We start from the raw sequence: 25120 nt of genomic DNA, 5'->3' as shown, positions 1-25120 counted from the left end.
GCTATTTGTGCTGCAGGCAGACCCCAGTTTTCTGTTTGCGTTGGGCCTTTTAGTGATTTTTGGATGCCCAAGGTTTAAAATGGAAGGGATTTTTGTACTTGCTGTAATCCTTTTCTTAGAGTCTGGAGAGATGCAGGTCCCAGCCCTCTGTGTTTATAATGCCCTTGATACTTCTTTGCTACAAAACTAGAACATGCTGGTATTAGGATGGGTTATAGAAAGTGTTTGTCCAATCCTCCTGTAGGTGACAGCATAACACAAAGGTGTAAGACTTCCTTTCTCCCTCAATGGACTTTAAAAAATAGGAATTTTATACTCATCGTAAAATCCTTTTCTTGAAGTTTAAAATGTTTCAGATTTAAAATGTTATAAATATAGCGAGTACTGAATTGTAATGTTGAAGTTACTCTTACTGCTGGGACTTCTCAATTTCATCCCGCTCAATGAACAAGCACAGTTTTCTGTTTAAATGTATATATTTTGTCTATAAATTATTTTGTTGGAATAGTTACTTTGTACATCTCTGAACAATTTACTTTTTACCAAATTGCAAAGATTCCATTCTAACATTTTGCAGGCAGTTGCCTATTTCTGCTAAAGAGCACGTTTTGGGGTGCCTGTGTCTCCAGTTGTTTTGAAACCAAAGGCTCCAGAATGCCCACTCTCCTCTGTCTTTAGATTTGGCTGTGCTAAATGCACACTGTACCACTTTTTTTTTTTTTTTTTTTTTTTTTTTTTAACATATGAAAATTTCACACATACCATTTGCAGCCAGCAGGGGTTTCAGATGTCTTCATCTTTGTGGAGTCATTTTAGTATTCTGTGCCTACACTGTATCGTGGAAGCACATTACATATAATGTTTGAAAAAATGTAGATTTTGTACCATGAATATATAAAGGTCCAATTAAAAAAAAAAAAAAAAAAAAAAAAAGACCAAACTGTCCCAAAAGTGTCATAGGTTAAATAGGGTGAGCACACTTCACAAAAAAGTACTTATTTACTTTTATTATGTTAACACTGTGGGTTGCTTTTTTGGTTCTACCAATAATTTAGCCACTACTGTTCATGTTTTTTGTGGTGTGATTAGCCTTTTTACTAACATGTAACTCAGGGCTTGAAATTTCCACTCGCCTGCTCGCCAATGGCGAGTGGAAACTATGGTGGGGGTGAGTGTGTCCCCCAGGGCCATCTTGCTGAGCAGGCTCGGAGCTCAGGTCGGATCTGTCATTGGCACTGGGAGCCGTCAGACTGCTCAATAGCTGAGCGCAGTGAAAGCAAAGCAAGGAGTGTGTGCTGTGCTCTCTGCCTCCCCCTAGAGTGCAGTACCCGGATCTGTGAGTGAACAACGAAGTACTGCAACTTTTTATTGGGGCGGGGGTAGGGTGTACGTGTGTGTGTGTGTGTGTGTGTGTGTGTGTGTGTGTGTGTGTGTCTGTGTGTGTCTGTGTATGCATGTACAATTGTACGTGTGTGTACATGTGTCTGTGTGTGTGTACATGTGTCTGTGTGTGTACATACATGTGTCTGTGTGTATGTATTTCTGTGTATGTACATGTATCTGTGTGTATGCGTGTCTGTACGTGCCTGTGTGTGTGTACATGTGTCTCTGTGCGTGTGTGTATATGGTTGTGTGTGTGTACATGGGTGTGTGTGTGTGTATACATGGTTGTGAGTGTGATTATGTACATATCTGTGTGTGTGTGTGTGTATGTACATATCTCTGTGTGTGTGTGTACAGGTGTCTCTGTGCTTGTGTGTACATGGTTGTGTGTGTGTGTGTGTATATGTACGTACATGTCTGTTTGTGTGTACAGGTGTCTCTGTGTGTGTGTGTGTACATGGTTGTGTCTGTGTGTGTGTGTGTGTGTGTGTGTGTGTGTGTGTGTGTACATGGTTGTATGTGTGTGTGTGTGTGTGTGTGTGTGTGTGTGTGTACGTGTCTGTGTGTACGTGTCTGTGTGTGTGTGTACATGGTTGTGTGTGTGTGTGTACATGTCTGTGTGTGTGTACAGGTGTCTCTGTGTGTGTGTGTGTACATGTCTGTGTGTGTGTACAGGTGTCTCTGTTTGTGTGTGTTTGTTGGTGGCGAGAAACTCAATGCCTGGCTAGTAGCTCAGAACTTGAAATTTTAAGCCCTGATGTAACTCATCACAGTCTTCACCACAAACCATCATGCAGCAACTGTAATCATCTTGCTGAAAAATGTGAGAATTCATTATATGGTGCAGTTATTCAAAAACTCCCTATAAACCATATTTAATAAAGCTGAACTCCAGTCTGGAACAAATAATATCCTATTTATTTCTAGAAGGTAGAGAAAGAGACTGAACTACTAACCCGGATTCCCTCTCCAGCAGGCTGTATCGTTTTTTTCCCAAAGCTTCAGTGAGCATCTGAGCACCGGTGTGAGCGTCTTAAGAGGCGGCTACAGCTCCCTGGGTGCACAAATTGAGGCAGCCACATGGAACGTGGAATAAAATATATTTGTTTTATTCTGTCACCCCCTAGACATATCCAACATTGAGCCTTTGCAGTGGGGGGGGGGGATTGCAAGGGTTTAGCTTTAAAGCTGAACTATGGGTACAAAACCTATCATTAAAATATTTTCCTCCATAGCCATAAAGGATGGAAATCCATTGTGTGCACAAAAACCTTTTTATATCCCAGATATTGGTTTGTAGATGTAGCAGTGACATTAGCAATGGGTTGTACATAGCAGACTGTGAATGTGACTCAAACTCTACCTAATGCAGACAGCTAGACCTGGGCAGACACCCTGCACAGAGAGAGGGAGTAGTGACTGGTCTTTATTACACAGAGACAAAGTACAGGAGTTGTTTAATGTTGATTGCTGCACAAATCTTAACGAAATACACAAAGGGTACCAGATAAGAATATACATGGCTCTTGTAATTGGACAATCGTTTATCCTAGAATTCAGGTTTATAGCATCAATAAACCCCAACCAAAAATGTAATATATTGTAACTTGCCAATCATTAGATGTGGTGGCTGCATTAGTTTTCTTTTTTAGGATTGATTTCTCTTGGTTTTCATCTGGTGGTCTGGACAGTAGCATGCCTTCACTCTGGATGAAGCAGTACAGGGGCACCTCTTTGACAGCAGCATTGTCAGTTTGGGGGAGCAGAGTGTTAGATGTACTAGCAGATTTAGAAACACTAACAAGTTGAAGCCGATCTCCAGCTCCGTTACACAAGCAGTTACAGCTACAGTTTTTTTCCTGTTGGGATAAAAGTTTTATATGAATAAATAAAAGCTGATCATTGTAAGCACCCCTGTCAGTGGTAAATGGTTTGCTTCAACACTCATTTGCTAGATAGCTTGTTCTGTTGAGAAAACTAATGCAGCCATTGCATCTAAGAATTGGTAAGCTGCAATATAATAAATGATTGATTTTTGGTTTAAAGTGTTACTAAACCCAGAACCCTGCATTCACACTTTCTGGTCTCCCACAGTACACCGAACATAGAGTGAAATTATTTTAGTAAATATAAACTGCTAAATACCTTTTCTAACTGTTTTCAGCAGAGCACTGGTTAAAGCTTGTAAGAGGAGTTTTCTTTCTGCTTTAGGAGGATGCAGAACCCCTGACCTCTGTCTGGACAGTGTTGATTGGCCCTGTGCTGATCACGTGCACTCTCCCAAGACAAAAAAAAAAACCTCTCTAGCAATACACACCAAACTGAGCATGTGCAGAGTGTCTCCACACAATATGTCTTATCAGGAGATAAGAGGGGGGCACTGGAAGAAGGGGAGGATCAGAGAAGTCAGGATCAAACAGCATTTTTACACAGTGCAGAGGATTAACCCCTTAGGTTCCACAGTGAGTATAACAAACATGCTTTACTGCATATACAGACTGATATTACGGCTGTGGGTTTAGTAACACTTTAATACAGCTTTAAATATCTGAGCAGTTGATGTTCGCAGATAAATATATCAGATTATCCATCCCAACACCTGGAATTCATGGCATGCCTGACTCAGCACTCCTATGAGGAAATAAACTACTAATTCCTTTTCCCCTCTAAAGTGCCCGGTTCACTATATCCACCCAATTTTCAATAAATCTCATATTTTTCCAGTGTTTCAGAAAACAGGTTTTTTAAAATTTTCGTTTCCAGAATACTTTAAAAATGGCTTCTGCTCTTTAAGATATTGGTGTTTTTTTTTTTGTTTTTTTTTTCTTCCAACTCAGGTACCAGACTACCTAGAACACATTAAGAAGCCTATGGACTTCCAAACGATGAAGGTTAACCTAGAAGCTCTCCGCTACCAAAACTTTGACCAGTTTGAGGAGGACTTTAACTTGATTGTTAACAACTGCATCAAGTATAATGCAAAGGACACCATCTTTTACCGATCAGCTGTCCGACTGAAAGAGCAAGGGGCAACAGTGATCCGACAGGCTCGCCGTCAGGCAGACAAAATTGGTATTGACTTCGAGACAGGAATGCATAAGCCCCAAAACACAGGCAATGAGATGGGACGTCATAATCGGGAAAATGGTATGTTAATTTTTGTGGGGCTGTGCCTTCTGTAGCCTTTAAATCTTAAATCATAGTTCCACTCACCCTGTCGAAAAATAAAAGTCAGCAGCTACAAAAACTGTAGCTGCTGACTTTTAAAAAAACAGCCACTTACCTGTCCCGCGGTGTATCCCCCGCAGCTCGTTTCACCGGCCGTCCTGTATTCCAGGAGGCCGGCATCTTCAGTGTGGGCACCCGGCTGTGATAGCTTGAGGCTTCTCAGCCAGGTACCCACTGCGCATGCACGAGTAGCGCTGCACTTCATGTATGGTCCTGTAGTGTTTTGGGACCTGTCACGTGTCCCAAAAGACTACAGGAAGGGAGGGAGGACACCTTCAGCTTCCGGTCGCCTAGGCAATTGGACCGGAAGTGGGAGCGGGTACCTGTCAAATTCAGGTACCCGCTCCCCCCGCCCCAAAGGTGCCAATCCTTAATGGGGTGCAGGGGAGCAGTCCTTAAAGAGGAATTTCCCCTTTTGGGTGGAGCTCCGCTTTAACTGCAGCCAATCCTTTGTATATTTTGGATACAGTAGTGAAGGTTTGGAACATATGTCAAGTTTTGAATACTGTTTGTGCCCCGCTGTTCTCTCCTTCTCAATTACTGTTTCGTCCATCAATTGGAAACATCAGTGCATCCTTACTTTAACAACTACAGCAGCAAACATCACCCTGGTACTATTTGTTAGAGCTGATGGTTGTCTCTCTTGTACAAGCAATCCCAGTGGCTAACTAGCCTCTCAATTGCTTGTACAAGCCAGGTGACAAGGGTAAAGAAAAAAAAAAAAAAGATAAAAAAAATGTAAAGTGCCCCCTCTCTGCTGTGCAGAGAAATATACAGCAGTATGTTACTTCTGGCAGGAGGGAGACCTATGTTGTTTACATACAGGTCTCTCCCCTGTCAGTGGTACTCGGCAATCGCCGAGTGCCAGCGGGGAATGTCCGGCCGGGACCTGGTGATCGACATCAATGGCGGCATGGGTAGGGTGGTGCGTGAGCGTGCCCCTCTACCCAGAGATGCACAATCACGTGTATATATACGTGATTTTGCGCAGGTTTGCCGCCCTGTAGCAGTGGTGCTACTATAGGGCGGTAGGGAAGCGGTTAAAGCTAAAGCAGCTATGTATTCATTAATACAATCCTTGCATGTATTTTGCTTTAAATTCTAGACTTTGTAGTATATTGATTATCTGTATCTTTATTATATCAATTGTCATCCTTCACGTGATATAAGACAACAGACTTGACTGACAAGCTCCTTGTGCTGCCGTCTCCTGCTCTCTGTTGTATAGATTGTACAGTAGACAGCAGAAGGGTGCTACTGACTCGCATCAGTTATTTTAAGTGCTTGTAATTGAAATATACTGTATATTTAAGGGCAGCATTCATGATTACAAGCTACATTAATTTGTTTCTTTTATATCTGCCTGAAGTTCAGCTTTGTTTGTTGTTGCATATGATATGACTCACATCTCTTTTATAGAGAACAAATCTGAACCTAATTGCAGATCTATTACAGATAACAATATTCTTCACTATTGGTAAATCACTGATTTTTTTTTTTTTTTTTTTTTCTCTCTCTCTCTTGCAGATCGTGAGCGGACCCCACAAACTGACAGAAGTAAACCCCTTCCTCTTGAAGAGCAACTGAAAATCCAGCTAGCCAGGCTGGATGAGGTGAACTCAGCCAAGCACAGCATAGGAAAAGCGCGCCAAGCCAAGATGATCCGGAAAGAGATCACGTCTATCCGCCGCAAGATGTCCCACCAGCAAGAGTCTAGAAGGGATGGAGCCAATGACAGGCACGGTGCTGCCAGTGGGAGAGGAGCCCTGCCTTTGCACGGCCCTTCAGAGAAGGATGGACAGACGGACAGTGCTGCAGAAGAGAGCAGCAGTCAGGAGACGGGGAAAGGTACTGACCTGTGTTAATTGACTGCTTTCTGTTCTCAGGGGCCTCTTCTGCAGCTCTGTTTAGTTTCAATTCTGTTTACATTTGTGTGTGTGATTGTTTGCTTTCATATGGCACTTTTTCTTTTTTTTTTTTTTTCCCTCTTCTTTTTTTTTTTTCTTTTTTTAAATGTATTCACTACCATAGTTGGGCCGTGTGTGACTGTACAGCTCTGTAAGTCCCATCATGGTCTGCTGGAGATCCATATGCTGATTAAGCCTGCTTTATAGTGTATATGATATGCACTCAGCTTACCTTTATAGAAAATCACTGTTCGGTCTGTGTGTTTTCAGTCCGTGGATGTGAAACTGCTGCTATTTCTGTTGAGTTTGATCATGTGTTTACATAGTTTGTGCCTGAAATCTTTGTGATAGCCCTTACCTAGAAATAGTTGAGATAATGACAGCTGAAAATGCACCTTTTTATTGACCTGATATTGTTTACAAAAAAAAAACACTAGGTTAAAGAGACCTTGTGATTAAAACAGACCTGTCTCATGTCAAAGGAAACGAAGTACACAGCTTGAGAGCAAGTATTCTCCTGTACCAGTTGTCACCTTTTTAGGGCCTGTTCACACTAATGCTGTCCAGTAATGCATGCATGTTAGCGTTTTACATTAGAGCAGTGGTCTCCAAATGAGCCGGATGCGGCCCTTTGCTTGCCTTTATCTGACCCTTGGGGCACACTTCCTTCCACTGATGCAAGACACTATTCTTCCTACTGCCACCAACAATCAGGCATAATTCCTGGTACTAACAACAACAATGGGGCACTGGTTTTTTTTTTTCCCAATGACACCAACGATGGGGCATAATTCCTGCCAATGATACAAATGATGGGACACTATGCCTCCCACTGACACCATCAATGGGGCACTATGTCGCCCACGGACACCTACAAAGGGGCACTGTTACTCCCACCAACAGCTGTCATGGTGCACTATTTCTGCTCCCAATGCCAAAGATGCACTGTTTACACCCACTGATGCCAGGAGAATTTCTACTCCCAATGGCCACAGTCTGGCCTCCCTAAAATCTGAAGGGTAGGCAGTAAAGTGGCCCTTTGTTTAGACATTTTGGAGATTACTGCACTAGTGACCCTGTGATAACAGGGCCGCTTAAAAAATACACCAGCCCTGTATAGAAAGCCCATCTGTACATCAGCCCGTGTCTTGATACACTGCCACTTCACCTGGTCCCTATTATTTAGAATACCTCTTCCCCCGTCCCACACCCAGTAGGTTCTCCTGCTGGCTTGTATGTCTTGTAGCGATGAACAAGCTGATGCAATAAACCATTGTGTGGGGGGGAAAGAGCAGGTATTCACACATCTGTAAGTGTAGAATACCTACAGCGGCCACAGGCAGTGAAGCGGCAGTGTTTCAAGATATGGGCCATCAGAAAGATAAGTACAGATGGATTTCTTTTACAGGGCTGACCTTGCAATTATTTTGAATGGCCCAACCTCAGTTTCATGCAGGAATGGTTGCTTTACTATGCGTTAAATCAACGCATTCGTGTGAACAAGCCCTTAGAGTTTCTATCCATCACCAACACCTCCTATTACACATTGCAGTGCCTCACAACAGACTGAATTTCTGTCATGATGGTGGGAAGGTGTATTTAGCCATATGTAAATACTGATCTGCTTAAAGTCAGGAAGTGGAGGGACTGCATTCTGACACCCTAAAGGTCAGATATGACAAGAGGGTGCCTGCTGTGATAGGTTACTATCCACTGACATGTGACAGTTGAAAACAAATGCAGTTAGAGTTATGGGCGATAGGCGCTAGAATGTAATCTTTTGTGTGTTTTGGGTTAATCATGTTTGTTCTTTTCTCATTAAGTGGGCCTCTGTTCTGTTTAATTGTTACCATAACAATGCAGAGATTGTAAATCAACTTTGACTTCGTTTCATTCAGCATCTCATATCATTACAATGACACCAAAAACTCTTCACATCTTTACAAAAAGCTGTATACAAAATGAGTGGAGCTTATTGACATAAGTTCCACTTCACTAGTACAAGTTAATGGGGTTTAATTTAATTCATTTAATTAACCTCACTGTGTCAGAATACATTAAAACCTTCATACATTTAAGGAAAAAGGTGTAGAACTTTCCTCCTGCCACTCAGTAGCATTCCCTTTTACTGCAGCAACACGTGTGCTCCTCATCATTTATTCGGTTTATGAAGTATATGTGGTGGGGCAACCTGTTTTTTGTGAAAAAAAAATAGTTTTCAGTTCACTAACCAGTGCCCTTTAAAAAGAAACAACCCCCCTCTTTTCCTATGTGACATTCATTTCACAGTAGAATACTTTGCTCCTGGAGATTCTTCCCATAATGAACGGTGCTTCCATATTCTTCTCCCACCAATCTGTTATTGGACAAACCAATGATGCAAAAAAGAAATATCTATAGATAGATATCGATCTATATATAATATCTTAAAGAATAATTAAAGGCATTGACACATTATACATAGTTGCATTGGTCCAGCTTGGACCAGTATAACTATGTATGTACCATACCTGGCTGATTGTCCCTGAAATTGGAAATCACTGAAGTGGACACCTCTATTTCAATTATCTCAGTTTGCTTTTGCGTCCCATTCTGAGTGACTTGCGTAATGCCTTGTGAATACAGGAGGTCAGCTCCTTAACACGGGCACCATTGAGAGACTTCTTTGCATTTTCCGAATTAATGCAAAGTATTCTCTGATTGGACAAGGTGGAAACATCATGCTCCCCACCTCATCCAATCAGAATGCAAAGAATTCTCTGAATGGCACCGAGTGACTGACCTGTTTTTTCAATGCTCAGACCCGGAAGCAAATTGAGATCACTGGAGTAGTGGTGTCTACTTTAGTGATTTCCAGCGGCACCGGCCAGGTAAGTCATTTACACAGTTAGGTTGGTACAAGTTAAAAATAAACCCCTTCTAACGCAGAATTCCAGGCATAGGCTTGTCATACATAGTTATTTTGGTCCAATGTAACTATGTATGACAAGCCTATGCCTGGAATTCTGCGTTAGAAAGGGGTTTATTTATTTTTAAAAGATACAGAACATTTACAAATACTAATATAAAAAGATTTTGTATTGTATCTCCGATGTGGCGCCCTCTTTAGACTTTTTGCAAGTAGACCTTAAACTTTGGGTCCCCAGTACCCTGTCTTAATTGAGAGCCACTGCACCCCATATGAATTTGATTGACTTTCTTTAACTGTGAACTACTGATAAATAAATTCTGGTGCTTCCAATATATATGTTTACAGAAAACAATAAGACCTTTGCTGGCCATAGCACATAGATATATTCTATAGTTTTTTTATTTGCACTCTAAAAATGTCAGCTGTACTATGGTTCACCAACACGAAAAACCTTCTAATATGTACAGTACAAGCCAGACCCATCCTATAGTTTCATTGTTCAATTAGATAATATTTACTGGAATGATAAGCATGATTTATCACACGGAAATGACAATGTAATTCCCCACAGTAGTCCGCAGTCCCCTATGATTACACATTTAGGAACTGGGTTGTACAACAGTTCAGACACGTAGAAAAGCGAGGCTGGAGGTCTGTTACAATGTGCTGTGTCACAAGATTGCAAGGAAGTGGCCATAGCAGTAAAAGTAACAATGAATGTATACACTGGATATATACACTGTATTTTCAGCTTTATGTGAAAAAAGAAATGCTGGTAGAGGATTTTGTATTCTGAATTTAATTTTAAATATTGATTTTCATTCAGAGTTGTTTATAATATATACTGTATATTGTAAGTTTTTTGTTTATACCGCTAAAATAAAAAGGTTTGGCTAACCTTAAAAATATGTTTTAGCAGTAGAGAAAGAGTTAAAGGACAGCTCCAGGCAAGAATAAGCTGAATACGCCATTTAACCAAATACTATGCTATGCTTTACCTGGCAATAGACTTCTAATGTGATTCACATACTCCATACAGCCACCTCTCCTGTGCTATATGACTGCTTGGCATAAACAGGGTGACAGCAAATTCCAGAGATGGCGGCCATGTACAGGTGAAACTCGAAAAAGTAGAATATCATGCAAAAGTTCATTTATTTCAGTAATGCAACATAAAAGGTGAAACTAATATATGAGAGAGACTCATTACATGCAAAGCAAGATAGTTCAAGACGTGATTTGTCACAATTGTGATGATTATGGCTTACAGCTCATGAAAACCCCAAATCCACAATCTCAGAAAATTAGAATATTACATGCAATCAATAAAACAAGGATTGTACATAGAACAATATCGGACCTCTGAAAAGTATAAGCATGCATATGTACTCAGTACTTGGTTTGGGCCCCTTTTTCAGCAATTACTGCCTCAATGTGGCGTGGCATGGAAGCTATCAGCCTCTTTTCATCAGAAAAGAGGACTTTGGACCACTGAGCAACAGACCAGTGGTCTGTTTTTCTTTAGCCCAGGTAAGATGCTTCTGACGTTGTTTGTTGTTCAGGAGCGGCTTGACAAGAGGAATACGACATTGGAAGCCCATGTCCAGGATCCGTCTGTGTGTGGTGGCTCTTGATGCACTGACTCCAGCCTCAGTCCACTCCTTGTGAAAGTTCACAACACTTTTGAATGGCCTTTTCCTGACAATCCTCTCCAGGCTGCGGTCATCCCTGCTGCTTGTGCACCTTTTTCTTCCACACTTTTTTCTTCCACATAACTTTCAATTAATGTGCTTTGATACAGCACTTTGGGAACATCCAACTTCTTTTGCAATTATCATTTGAGGCTTTCCCTCTTTATGGAGGGTGTCAATGATGGTTTTCTGTACAACTGCCAGGTCAGCAGTCTTTCCCATGATTGTGATTCCTACTGAACCAGACTGAGAGACCATTTAAAGGCTCAGGAACCCTTTGCAGGTGTTATAGCTTAATTAGCTGATTAGAGTGGGACACTTTGAGCCGAGAATATTGCACCTTTTCACAATATTCTCATTTTCTGAGATTGTAGATTTGGGATTTACACGAGCTGTAAGCCATAATCATCACAATGATGACAAATCACGGCTTGAACTATCTTGCTTTGCATGTAATGAGTCTCTCTCATATATTAGTTTCACCTTTTAAGTTGCATTACTGAAATAAATGAACTTTTGCATGATATTCTAATTTTTTGAGTTTCACCTGTAGATTCTGTTCCCCAGCCCTGCCTTCTGCTTGCTTTTTTGGACTGCCAGTAGACATTACTGCTTTGTCAGCACCCTTCTCTCTCTGCCTCCTGTGTGAGAGGACCTACTAAATGCAGGGATTCAAGATGCATGTGAATTGTTTCCTGGGTAAAAGATTAGTAATGTGATTCACTTACCTCTTCTACACATCACAGCTATAGGTATGTGCTGGAACCCAGAGTAGACAGAAATCAAGATTCAAAATCTAACATTTAGAGGCAGCTCTCTGTCAGCCGTGGCATCCCTAAAGGTCCCTGGAGTAGTTTGTAGACCATTAGAAGGATGAGAGTGCCGCAAAGCTTGAGTCAGTCCAGTCCTGTTATATTTCACGGCAAGTCATTTTTTAAAAAATGCATTTTTGGGGGATCAAAACTCTCACCTTATCAGGGCGTGTGCGCTGGCAGTAAATTGTAGTTCATAATAATTGGAAAATGATACGAATAGCATGGGATGTAGGTCACCAAAGTGACCGCAAACTGGATTCCATGCTCTTTGTATCGAATTGCATTTGTTGTTCAGTGTAAATTTGAATTTGCTGCCAGCACACAAGCCCTGATGAAGAAGGAGCTTTTATTACTTGTCATAAAAAATACCATTCATACTGGACTGACGGTAAGCTTTGTAGCGCTCTCCTCTTTCGAATGATCTATACTGCACAGACTGACAGCCCTTACTGTCTAGACAGAATTACAGGTCACATGTATGTATTTGAACTGTTTGCTTAGTGCTCCACTTTACATGCCCATCAGATTCCTGTCAATTTGCTGTACTGAAATCAGCTTGCTGCCTGCTTGGTCTGCCTGGCAAGTGAGAACGTTTTCAGTATTTGAATTTTATTTTCTCTGACTTCATTACCAAGAGTGAGGTAGGAAAATTCAGCATTGCATGCCTTCTGATGACTGATGGCATGTATAGTGTATATGCACAGCCTTGCGACTACCTTTTTATTTACTTGAAGCAGGCTGTTGAGCTCCTCTTCTAAAAAATCCTGTTTGCCCGGCCTGTTTGTTGGTCTAATAAATTCAACACATAACACCATTGATAGACAGAGGTCTCCACACTGCAGCCCGTGGGCCAGATGAGCACTGTTACTTCCCACTGACACCAGTGATGAGGCACTATTCCTTCCATTTGCATCAGTGATGAGGAACTACTCCTTCCACTGACACCAGTGATGAGGCACTATTCCTTCCATTTGCATCAGTGATGAGGCACTATTCCTTCCATTTGCATCAGTGATGAGGCACTATTCCTTCCATTTGCATCAGTGATGAGGCACTATTCCTTCCATTTGCATCAGTGATGAGGCACTATTCCTTCCATTTGCATCAGTGATGAGGCACTATTCCTTCCATTTGCATCAGTGATGAGGCACTATTCCTTCCACGGACACCAGTGATGAGGAACTATTCCTTCCACGGACACCAGTGATGAGGCACTATTCCTTCCATTTGCATCAGTGATGAGGCACTATTCCTTCCACTGACACCAGTGATGAGGCACTATTCCTTCCACTGACAACAGTGATGAGGCACTATTCCTTCCACGGACACCAGTGATGAGGAACTATTCCTTCCACGGACACCAGTGATGAGGCACTATTCCTTCCACTGACAACAGTGATGGGGTACTATTGCTTCCACTGATACTGATACAAAATATGGGGAACTATTCCTCCTCCTACTGACCACATGCAGTAATTTTCTTACTCCCTGTGACCACCAAATCTGAGTCACAGTTTTTAATCCCAGTGACAATGAAAAAGTTTCTACTGAAGGACATTAAAGCAGAGTTCCACTCACCTGTCAAAAAATAAAAGCAGCTACAAAAACTGTAGCTGCTGACTTTTAATAAACAGCCACTTACCTGTCCCACGGTGTGTCCCCCGCAGCCCGTTTCACCAGCCGTCCTGTGTTCCAGGTGCCAGCATCTTCAATGTGGGCACCCGGCTGTGACAGCTTGCGGCTTCACAGCCGGGTACCCACTGCGCATGCGCAAGTAGCACTGCGCTTCATGAATGGTTCTGTAGTCTTCTGAGACCTGTCACGTGTCCCAAAAGACTACAGGGAGGGAAGGAGGACACCTTCCGGTCGCCTAGGTCAGGGGTGGGCAAACTGCGGCTCTCCAGCTGTTGCAGGACTACAAGTTCCATCATGCCTCTGCAAGTCATAGCTGTAACTGTCAGTTTTGTAATGTTGCAATGCCTCATGGAAAATGTACTTCCACAAAGGCTGGAGAGCCGCAGTTTGCCCACCCCTGGCCTAGGTGATCGGACCGGAAGTGGGAGTGGGTACCTGTCAAATTCTGGCAGTCCTTAAAGCAGAACTTCCCCTTTTGGGTGGAGCTCCACTTTAATCTTGACCCTTGTTGGGAACATGTGGAGGCCCCTGACCTAGAGCAGGAAATAGCAGATTAGGAGCTTGAAGTTTTCTCCAACCTAACTTACCACATAATTGCTTCTTGTGAGTGATGCTTAGAGTCCTGAAACTAGAGGCAGTTAGCATTTTGAATAGAAGTTCCGCATTTTCTCCCTATTGCATGTTTCTTTTAGACCAGGTTTCATACAGTATTCTGTACATCAGTATTGACACTAAGCTTATGGGACTGGAAATCGGGAACCTAGAAATCTTAAACATACATTCTGGCATCCATAGGAGTTCCCCAGGAAGCCCAAAACTGTATTATGTATATCTCCTCTTTTCTGAAGTCAGATTTGGCCTGCCTAATTATTATCCCATAACTATGTTTGGTGGTATCACTGTCCACCAATGTGACTCGAGGGGGGGCAAGCAAAGCTCCACCTCTGGAACGAAAGTTGAAATTTATTTCTGGCCATAGTACATAGTTACATTCCAGGTGCATCTAAACAAAGCATGTGCAGTCTTACAGTTTGTTTACTTCAGCAAGTAGCCATAGCCCGAGTAGAAAAGCCTATGCCCTACCAGCAGTGGTCTTTCTACAGAGATTGAATCTACAACCAACAAATCTCAGGCTCCCTACTGAATACAGAATTCTGTCTCTCAGCAGGGGGTGCATTTGACTTCTGTAAAGAGGCCACTGCTTCCACACTAAGCACAAGGATCTTGCTTGCAGCATGTTGGCATAGGACAGGCCTTTCTACTTAGGCTGCTTTTTAAAAAAAAAAAGCGAGAGAGAACTGTAGGACTTCTCATTTTGTTTGTTTGTGCCTGGAGTGTATTAAGGTCATTTAAACCAGAGGTTTAGTATGGTGTTGAGCAGAAAATGAGCTTTAGAAGCAGCCCTCACTGATGTCTGTGGCTGAAGGCCAGCCTTTCTTAACCTTTTAACATGGAGGAACCCTTGAATTACAATGTTTACAGCTCTGTATATTAATGTGATGATCAGTGAATGATTCCCCTTCTTACAGATAGCTCAAAAGATCATTGGTGTTAGTGGGAACTTATTTGAAAGGCAGAGATTGCTCCTTGCTCAAGGGACCCAAGCAACATCTGTTAGGAGAGGCTTCTGTAGGCCTGGGAGTAATTCATACTGAAAGTTCACAGGTTCTTCAGGTCCTTCTCTAAGAAGCTCAGCTCCTCCCTGTCTGCAGTAGCTCATGAGGTTTGTGATCTCTAATGGATACACAAGGCAGGAAGTCTGGGAGGGGGGAGCAGAGCTACTGATTTAATGGGAGGGGGGAGCAGGGTTAGCTGAGCTACTGGGTCACTGCTGAGAGTGGAGAGCTGGGCTACTGTGTCACTGCTGGGAGGAGGTCTTCACTGCTTCTATTTTGAAATTTGAGAATGAATTGATCCACAGGGCCTGCAGCTTCATAGGTCAGTGAGGGCTTTTAAAGCCCCTTTTTTACCCGTTTTAATACTTTTATGTTCATAGCTTAGGCACAGGTTCACTTTTAATCATAGACAGCCTAAATCGCATAGAGCTGCATGTGTGTTTTGTGTCATAGAGACTGCAGACAGTCTGTTGTGTTCAATCAGATTAAACTAATGCAGTGAGGAAGGATTAGCAAATCAAAGTATTATGTGGAACTACTAAGCAGGAAGCCACATATGTCCCTGTGTATATGAATAATGACAAACGACACATAGAAAACCAAGGTTTTTCAAACCTTGACTCGTGTTAACATTACTTACATTAGGTTGTTCTCTTTTATGTATATATAATAAAAACGAAGACCATAGTTCTCTTTAAATACACACCAACATCATTATTTGCATGATTCTGATAACACGCACATGTTTATATATAAATACTATTGTTTCCCTTTAACTGCTGTTTTATATTGCCTTGCTTTCATCAGGTCTTTGTAACCTTTATTCTCAGTTTTCATACTGTGAGGTTCGACAGATTTATATATATTTTTTGAGCTTATTTTTTTTATAGAATTGTAATCAAGCGCTGTACATTCCGAATATTCCTCTTGGGTAATGTTACCATTTTTTTCTATCAATAAAGCGTGTTTATTTAAACCTTAACATTTGGCCAGTTTGTGTTTTTGGTGCCCAGGGAAGAGGTCCATTGGTTCTTGCAGAGCTGCATTTAGAGATCTGTATGCTAAACTGGTTTAAAAAAAATGAGTTGCAATTTTTAATGCTACATTTTTGTTTTCTCTGGAGACCATACATTATGGGGTCCCTCCTCATGCCTTGTGCTCTATCCACCTCTGTTCTTCATTCTTGAGCCCCTGAGCAATCTCTCCTGTTCTAAATCTTAACATCCTGCGCTATCTCTGCCTGTCTGTCTCCTCTCAGGACTTGGCCCAAACATTTCCTCCACCCCTGCACATGAAGTTGGTAGAAGGACTTCTGTCCTTTTCTCCAAGAAGAACCCCAAAACTGCAGGACCTCCAAAGAGACCTGGGAGGCCACCTAAGAACAGAGACAGCCACCTGTCGTCGGGGCAAATCAACAGTCCGATTGGACCCCCTCAACTGTCAATAATGGGGGGGTCCCAGAGGCAGCGGAAAAGAGGCAGGAGTCCCAGGCCAACATCCAGTTCAGACAGTGAAAGCGACAGTGACAAGTCAGCAGAAGATGCCTCTCTAGGTAAGTCGGGGCCAAGACACTGCAGGTTAAAGCAGATCTAATCCCACTCACTAATATCTCAAAAACATTTTACCTTGTTCATGCAATTTTAAAAGGTATTTTTTAATTGCATTAAAGGATAAGTTCACCTTTGGAGCATGTTACATGTTCCACCCGGTTTTTAGGGTGGAACATATAGCAGGTTCCAGCATCTTCTCACCCCCCACTCCCTGTGACAGCAGGTGGGGGATCTTCTCCTTGCACCTACTGTCACAATTTAGAAACATCATGACCGTGCAGGGCTCCGCCCACTTGGCCACATCCTGTTTCCTGTGAATAGACTACAAGTACTGTCAGCCATTATGGCTAACAGCTTGTAGTTCTCAATGAACTACAAGTGCATTGGTGAGCATCCTTGTAGTTTGTTGATCTTCCTGCTCTCAAGTAACTGCCTGCCCGTTTCAGAGGTATGGACAAACTGCTATCCTGAGAATCTGCAGGAGCTGGACATTGCACTTGTGATCTGCTGATCACTGGTGCAGTGCTCTGCAGGCTCCTCGGAACAAAAAAAAAATTCACCTTTTTTTTTACCTGCAAAAAAGTGCATTTTTTTTCTCAAAAGGTGAACTTAGCCTTTAATTCTGCATCTTTCAATAAAGGAATACCTGGTGATATTGCCATTAAGGTCCTTGTTCAGGCACCTGGTATAGGGGTGACAACTGCCTTCCTTTTGCGCTCATGTATTCTCACTCTGTCACATGGGCTCCTGATGGAGAGCGGCTGTGCCAAAATACATTGCACAGTCCTAATCTGCTTCTTCTGCCGCCAATATCCAGTCCAGACCAATGACTTGCAGCTGAAAAAAGATCAGCAGCATTGGATAAATAAGGTAATAAGGTGAAATTCATGGGAAAAAATGCAATGGTTCATGATACAGGGTGCGTTACCAAGCTAAAAGTCATCTAGCTAGGATTTACATCTACTTTTATAGTTAGCAAATGGCTAGCAAATGATCCAGCTGCTGTATCCATTGTTGGCCCCAACAGACAAATAGGCAAGCAAAATGTTATCCTACAGTTTGTATGTTCTGTGTATGTAATTGTCAGACACCCCTGGGGATCATCTTGCCTTGAAGGAAAAGAAAACTGTTGACCACAGGAAAAGAGGTTTTTTTTGTTTTTTTCCTTTTCCTGAGGTTGGTCAGCTTGTTACATCCTAACTGACGATATCCAATTAATAAATCCTGTAGAGCAATTGGAGAAAAGTTTATCCACAATAGTAAGTTTTTGAAGTTTGGACCCCAAAATTCATTATCTGATTAAATATAGGGTTGGTAGGGGCCATGCTGTATCTTTGTACATCCATTCCCTATTACCTTCATGAACGACTTATGAAAAACAGTAACAAAAGCTTCTTAAGAGCAGATAATTTTTTCTCTGGTTCAGACCTACTCTGAGTTTCATTGAAAGCCTAACTACACTTTTAAAGTTCCTTTAAATAGTTTGTTTGGGCTAAACTGGTCCAAACAGACTATTTACTGGACTAACAGGTGCAATTGCTGGGCACACTGTATTTGCATGTAGCCTCAGCTACGTAAAGTATACAGATCTGTATTCGGCAGTGGGAGAAAGAGTTCCCGTCCTGCTCCCAGAACATAATACGCAGACTGAGTGCTGCTCAACCATTCACATGGAGCTTGTATTCTATAAATAAATACAAAACTTTCTCTGATTGGCTGGGTGGGTGGATGACATCATGATCTCCGCCTCATCCAAACGAAGAAAGTTTTGTATTCATTCATAGAATGCAAAGCCTTCCATAAATGGCTGAGCAGCACTCAGCCTGACTCTTTTATGTTCTGGGAGTGGCACGGGAAGTCCGTCCAACTGCTGGAAAACAATGCTGTATACTGAGGCTACATACAGGTAATACAGCGTGACCAGCAAATGCACCTGTTAGTGCAATAAATAGTTTGTTTGGGGAAGCTTGACCCAAGCAGGCTGTTTAAAGGGATATTAAATGTAAGGTTAGACTTTAAAGGAGAAGTTTTGCTTTTGCTTTTTTCCCCAAATTATTCTTACCTAGGTGGATGCAGCATCGTTCCCCCGCCAGCTCTATTGTGAGAACTCAACGATCACATAACCGCTGATTGCTGAGTTCTCACTGCCACTGTGAGCAGAGAGTGGTGACTGTAAGTCACCTCTCTCTGCCTTAACCCCCCACCCCATGCAGATCGCTGAGAGACTTTTAAATCGGGGTCTTTCCCCAGCTTGGACTGGCTGAGTGATGTCAGGGCTTTAGCCTGCTGTCAAATGAAACCCGGGTCACAGGAGTGCTGCGAACTATGAACTGCTCTCCTTTAAGTAATTAACTGAAGTGCTAATAGTGTTTGCTGGAACAAGGTGCATTTTTTCATATAACTCAGATACTTTGAAAAAAATCAAGTATTTCCATTTAAATTGACTACGAACACCTTCTCCATAAAAAATAAAAAAAAATAAAACCTAAAAATTCCCATTTTTTGCAGTCATGATGACTATAGCATTCGTCACAGCTGTGGCAGAATTAGACATGTTAGGAGCTTTGGGGTTTATTTACTAAAGCTGGAGAGTCCAAAATCAGACTCCCTTCTGCATAGAAACCAATCAGCTTCTAACCTCAGCTTGTTCAATGAAGCTTTGGCAATGAAACCTGGAAGCTGATTGGTTTCTATACAGAAGGGAGTCTGATTTTGGACTCTCCAGCTTTAGTAAATAAACCCCTCTGTGTCACCACTCATCCACAAGAGTGACCGAAATGAAATGTGTAGGAGTACAGACACAGCATGCCTTCCCCTTTAGATGTGTGCAGGCAACATCCTCTGCCTGCTCTTAAAGTAGAACTGTGGCCAGGCTATGGACATTCAGACTAGATTTACTCTGTTGCATGTGTATTCTATGCAAATGGTAATGCTCACCTGTAGCGGCGAAAGAGCCCATTGAATTTCTCTTCGTTGTTCACACAAAATACAGTGCATAGATGTGAACCAACCACACAGGAAAGAATGGGATTTATACCTGACATGCATTTCATACAGCAAAATGCAAGAGTGTACATATTGTTAGCAAGCAGTAATTAAGTTTTAAAACAAGCCATCACTGACCTCTGTAGCTGCAGACATCATGGAACAATTTATACTCAGTTTACAGCTGGTGTCTGCTGCTGTTAGAATACAATGCCATCCATCCACTTTCCAGCTTTTAGCCCTATGGCTGAATGAAACAATCTACTCACATATAGACAGCCTTAGCAGCTCAACTCTCCTGGTTTCGCCCTCCCAGTCCTTAGTTGTCACCCTTCTTATCTCTAATGTAACTCTAGGGTCCCTTTCACGCTGGTCGACCGATTGGGTCTGCCTGTCCATCTTTCAGGCAGACCCGATCAGACCATCCATTGCCCTCTATGGAGTGGTGGATCTAAATGGACATGTGTTTGTTCACACCTGCCTGCATCCGATCCACTAAAAACAGGCGGATGGTGATCTGCTCCCTATCCGTCTAGACCAGGGGTGGGCAAACTTTTTGACTTGAGGGCCGCAATGGGTTCATATATTGGACCCGGGGGCCGGACCAAGAGTAGATGAATGATGTGTATGTGTCATCCATAGTAAGTATAGTAATATTACCCCATAGTAAGCATAGTAATTAATCCCCCATATAGTAATTCATCCCCCATATAGTAATTCATCCCCCCATAGTAATTCATCCCCCATATTAAGTCCCCCCTGTGTCAATTCACTTACCTTTGCTCCGCGCGTTCTTCTCGCCGTGTTCTCGCGCCGTTCCGGTCTTCAGGGCGGACTGTGAGAGGAGCCTAGCTCCCCTCACGTTCGTCACGCTGCCCCGCCTACACACATCCTGACAGCCGTCCTGACAGTATCATGCTCCGCGGGCCGGATTAAAAGGTCTGCCGGGTCGTATACGGCCCGCGGGCCGTAGTTTGCCCATTGCTGGTCTAGAGGGTCGAGTCAGTTTACGTCCAATTGCCCATAAAGGAAAGCTTATGCAGAGCGGACACAGACCTGTCATCCGACTGCTCAGCGGGGATCAGCAGACAGATCCCCCCACTGAGCTGGCGTAGTCCACCCATGTGAAAGGGGCCTAATGTGCACTGAGTAAAGCGCACAGAAAGAGGAGAGCTCAGATGTGACTTCAGTGAACTTTCAGGAACCCCACAGTACCTAAAACTACAGAGGTGAGTGAGAGATTGTTTTAAAGCTCATTTTGCATATTAAGAATATGTAAACACTTGAATGTCCTTAGCTTGGCCACAGTTTTGTCTTTTGTTTATACCTTCAGAGCCAGTTCACACCAGAATACGGTGCAGGAACATACCGTGTTCAAAATACACTGCACTTGCGATCTGCGGCGGGTGTCAGTTTTAATGACACCCCAAACACAGGTCACAAACGCAGTGTGTTTGCCTGCATCGGATCGCATGGTATCGTAGTACCATGCAATCCAGTTGCTGGTGCATGCACTACTTTTGGTGCAGTCTGGCACAATTTCAGCCTATTCAAATCAATAGACTGAAATCACACTACACCTGAATCACATATGAATCAGATAGGAATGCACAGTGTTCATGTGCAATTCATGATGTGAATCGGCCCTAAAGCCATGCTCTGGTTGTATCCGACTTAGTGTGCTTCTGTACAGGAGCTGATCCACATTTCATATAGTTGTGTAAGACACTCCCTACAATTAGGATCCCCCCCCCCCCCAACCCCTGCCTTCACCACTTGTATTGGGACAATCATTAACCTAGTAGGCCAGAAAAGAAAAATGAGATTCTCCCATTATCTAATGTGTTTCCATATTTACAGACTTGCCCACCAATGGCTTCAGTGGCAGCAACCAGCAGGTGAAAAAAAGTTTTTTAATTTACCGCACTGACTGCAATCTTCCCCGGAGCAGCTCCGACTCCGAGTCCAGCAGCACCAGCAGCAGCAGTGCTGCATCAGACAGAACCAGGTAAGATTACTGAACCTAAACAGAAGTGGCAAACAAATTGAGCAAGTGATGAGTAATGAGACCGAAAGTGGCGAGTGTCCTCCTTGTGAAGGTTCCTGACTACGCACAGGCCCCTTGTTCTCTTATTCACAATATTTGGCCAAAAGGATGTAGACACCTGACCACCTATAATATTATTATTATACAGGATTTGTATAGTGCCAACAGTTTGCTCAGCGCTTTACAATATAACGGGAGACAATACAGCAACAATACAGTTCAATACAAGAGGGATAGGAGGGCCCTGCTCCTTGGAGCTTACAATCTAAGAGGGAGGGGCTAGTGGTATAAAAGGTAGTAACTGTGGGGAATGAACCGGTAGTAGGAGTAGAAGATTCCATTATTAGCTGAGGGCAGGATAGGCTTCCCTGAAGAGATAGGTTTTCAGAGATTGCCTAAAAGTAAGCAGAGTAGGTGATAGTCTGATAAATTGGGCTAGAGAGTTCAAGAGGATGGGGGAAGCTCTGCAGAAGTCCTGGAGACGAGCATGGGAGGAGGAGACAAGGGATAACCAACAAGACTATATGAGCTTGTTGGTCATCCCATTCCATCCCCCCACTCCCCTTTGCTATGCAGTTATAGCAGCATCCACCTTTGTTTTCCACAAGATTGTACAGTGTGGTTTTAGGAACTTGTGCCCTTTCATCCAAAACAATATTTGTAAGATCAGGTACTGATGATTAATTGGAAAATCTGGCGTATAATCTGTATTCCAATTAATCCTAAAGGTGCTTGCTAGGGTTAAGGTCAAAGCTCTGTGTAGGCCACTTGAGTTCCTCTACACCAGACTTTTAAGAGTCCCCGTTGTCAGACCATTTCAACAGAAGACTTCCCATAAGGTTATATGTGCATTCAACACATTGCATGATATTTACATATAAAAGCCTCCCCTGTGTAGACATTCAAAAGCCCTGAGACTGAAACAAAGCATTCTCCTTTTTTTTCTTCCTTGACAGCGCATAAAAGGTTATAAAGGGAGGGGTGAAGTAGATTTGCCAGCACAGAAAATAGTTAAGAGGGCTATACCATGCAGGGAGAAGGGAGGGGGCTGTACTAGGGGATTGACTCTTCATAGAATAGGTCAATTTTCTAGCACTCTCAAAGGCACATAGCAAGTGAATAAAAATAATTAATGGAATGGAAAACCCTGCAAATAAGCATTTAAAATGCTTGATTTGTTGTGCTTTTACCTGTAATTTGCTAGGTCTCGGCCAGGATCTCTTTAAATCCATGTCTCTGTACACTGGGACACTGTCATACTGGAACAGAGAAGGTCCTTCCCCAAACTGTCACAAGGGTAGAGGTGCACAATTGTCTAACATGTATGCTAACATGTATTGGAAACATCTGAACTCCATAAAGTAGAGCAGGGGTCTCCAAACTGTGGCCTGTATGGCGGATGCAGCCCTTTGCTGGCCTTTTATCTATTTTTTGGGGCACTGTTCCTTCCACTGACACCAACCATGGGGTACTAATCCTCCCACTGACACCAGAGAAGGGGAATTAATTTTTGCACTGACACCAATGATAGGGCACTATTCCTCCCACTGACACCAATGCCTATGGCATTGTGTACCCCCACTGGCCGCAGTCTAGCCCCCCTAAAGTTTGAAGGGTAGTAAACTGGATCTTTGTTTCCAAAGTTTGGAGACCCCCTGATGTAGAGGGGGGATGTACATACTTTTGGACACTTAGAACTGTCAAGTCAGAAGCAGAGAGCTAATACGTGTGTTTGCAATATGTTTCCCTCATCCATACTTGTATTATCGATTTTTCAGAATCCCTTATCATTAAAGTGTTATTAAACCCACAACAGTAAAATCAGTCTGTATATGTAGTAAAGCATGTTTGTTACTCACTGTGGAACATAAGGGGTTAATCATCTGCACTGTGTAAAAATGCAGTTTGATCCTGTCTTCTCTGATCCTCCCCTTTTTCCAGTGTCTCCCTCTTGTCTTCTGATGAGACATATCGTGTGGAGTCACTCTGCACTTGCTCAGTTTGGTGTGTATTGCTAGAGAGGTTTTTTTTTTTCTTGGGAGACTGCATGTGATCAGCACAGGGCCAATCAGCACTGTCCAGACAGAGGTCAGGGGTCCTGCATCTTCCTAGAGCAGAATGAATACTCCTCCTACAAGCTTTAACCAGTGCTCAGCTGGACACTGATATAAGTCACAAGACTGCTCTAACTGCTGATGAGAAAACGTATTTAGCAGTTTATAGTTACTAAAATAATTGCAGTTCCACTTTCTGTGTATTGTGGGAGACCAGATATAGTGAATGCAGGGTCCAGGGAGACCAGATATAGTGAATGCAGGGTCTAGGGAGACCAGATGTAGTGAATGCAGGGTCCAGGGAGACCGGATGTAGTGAATGCAGGGTCCGGGGAGACAGGATGTAGTGAATGCAGGGTCCGGGGAGACAGGATGTAGTGAATGCAGGGTCCGGGGGGACCGGATGTAGTGAATGCAGGGTCCGGGGGGACCGGATGTAGTGAATGCAGGGTCCGGGGGGACCGGATGTAGTGAATGCAGGGTCCGGGGGGACCGGATATAGTGAATGCAGGGTCCGGGGGGACCGGATATAGTGAATGCAGGGTCCGGGGGGACCGGTTTAGTGAATGCAGGGTCCGGGGGGACCGGATATAGTGAATGCCGGGTCCGGGGAGACCGGATATAGTGAATGCCGGGTCCGGGGAGACCAGATATAGTGAATGCAGGGTCTGGGGAGAGCGGATATAGTGAATGCAGGGTCCGGGGAGACTAGATGTAGTGAATGCAGGGTCCGGGGAGAGCGGATATAGTGAATGCAGGGTCCTGGGAGAGCAGATATAGTGAATGCAGGGTCCGGGGAGACCAGATGTAGTGAATGCAGGGTCCGGGGAGAGCAGATGTAGTGAATGCAGGGTCCGGGGAGACCAGATGTAGTGAATGCAGGGTCCGGGGAGAGCAGATATAGTGAATGCAGGGTCCGGGGAGACCAGATATAGTGAATGCAGGGTCCGGGGAGACCAGATATAGTGAATGCAGGGTCCGGGGTTTAGTAACACTTTAAGACTAATTTCAGCATTAATAAATCACTTATTTTTTAACAAAATATCCTCTTTGCTACCTTGATCAAAATGTTCTTTCTCATGTGTCCTAAAGTTTAGGCAACCTAGGTCAAATGGCCTCTTTACTAAAATATAGAACATAGCCTCAATATGCTACTAATATACTGTAGCTGCCCTATATTATAATGTAATTACAAATTTAACTTAGAAATAAGGTTTTTAAATGATTAATACACGTTGATTAGATATTTTTTTCAATTATCTGATCAGAATTCACGTGTATATATAAAAATACTGTAG

At 42.9% G+C, this 25120-nt stretch overlaps 1 protein-coding gene across 3 annotated transcripts in view; it reads left to right on the top strand.

The window, feature by feature from the left end:
* The window catches only part of BRPF1 (bromodomain and PHD finger containing 1), a 65507-nt gene that overhangs the window by 22614 nt on the left and 17773 nt on the right, over window positions 1-25120 (top strand). For all 3 annotated transcript variants that reach the window (XM_089654335.1, XM_089654337.1, XM_089654336.1), the window contains 4 exons: window positions 4221-4530; window positions 6139-6459; window positions 16445-16738; window positions 21582-21729. In XM_089654335.1, coding sequence (XP_089510461.1) covers window positions 4221-4530; window positions 6139-6459; window positions 16445-16738; window positions 21582-21729 — 1073 coding nt within the window. The remainder of the gene's footprint in view (window positions 1-4220; window positions 4531-6138; window positions 6460-16444; window positions 16739-21581; window positions 21730-25120) is intronic.

The sequence above is a fragment of the Staurois parvus genome, unplaced genomic scaffold (genome assembly GCF_062004578.1).
Source record: "Staurois parvus isolate SC_StPar_1 unplaced genomic scaffold, SC_StPar_1.0 ptg000757l, whole genome shotgun sequence".
Classification (NCBI taxonomy): domain Eukaryota; kingdom Metazoa; phylum Chordata; class Amphibia; order Anura; family Ranidae; genus Staurois; species Staurois parvus.
The sequence above is the reverse complement of the archived record's forward strand: the minus strand, read 5'-3'. Positions and strand labels throughout refer to the sequence as shown.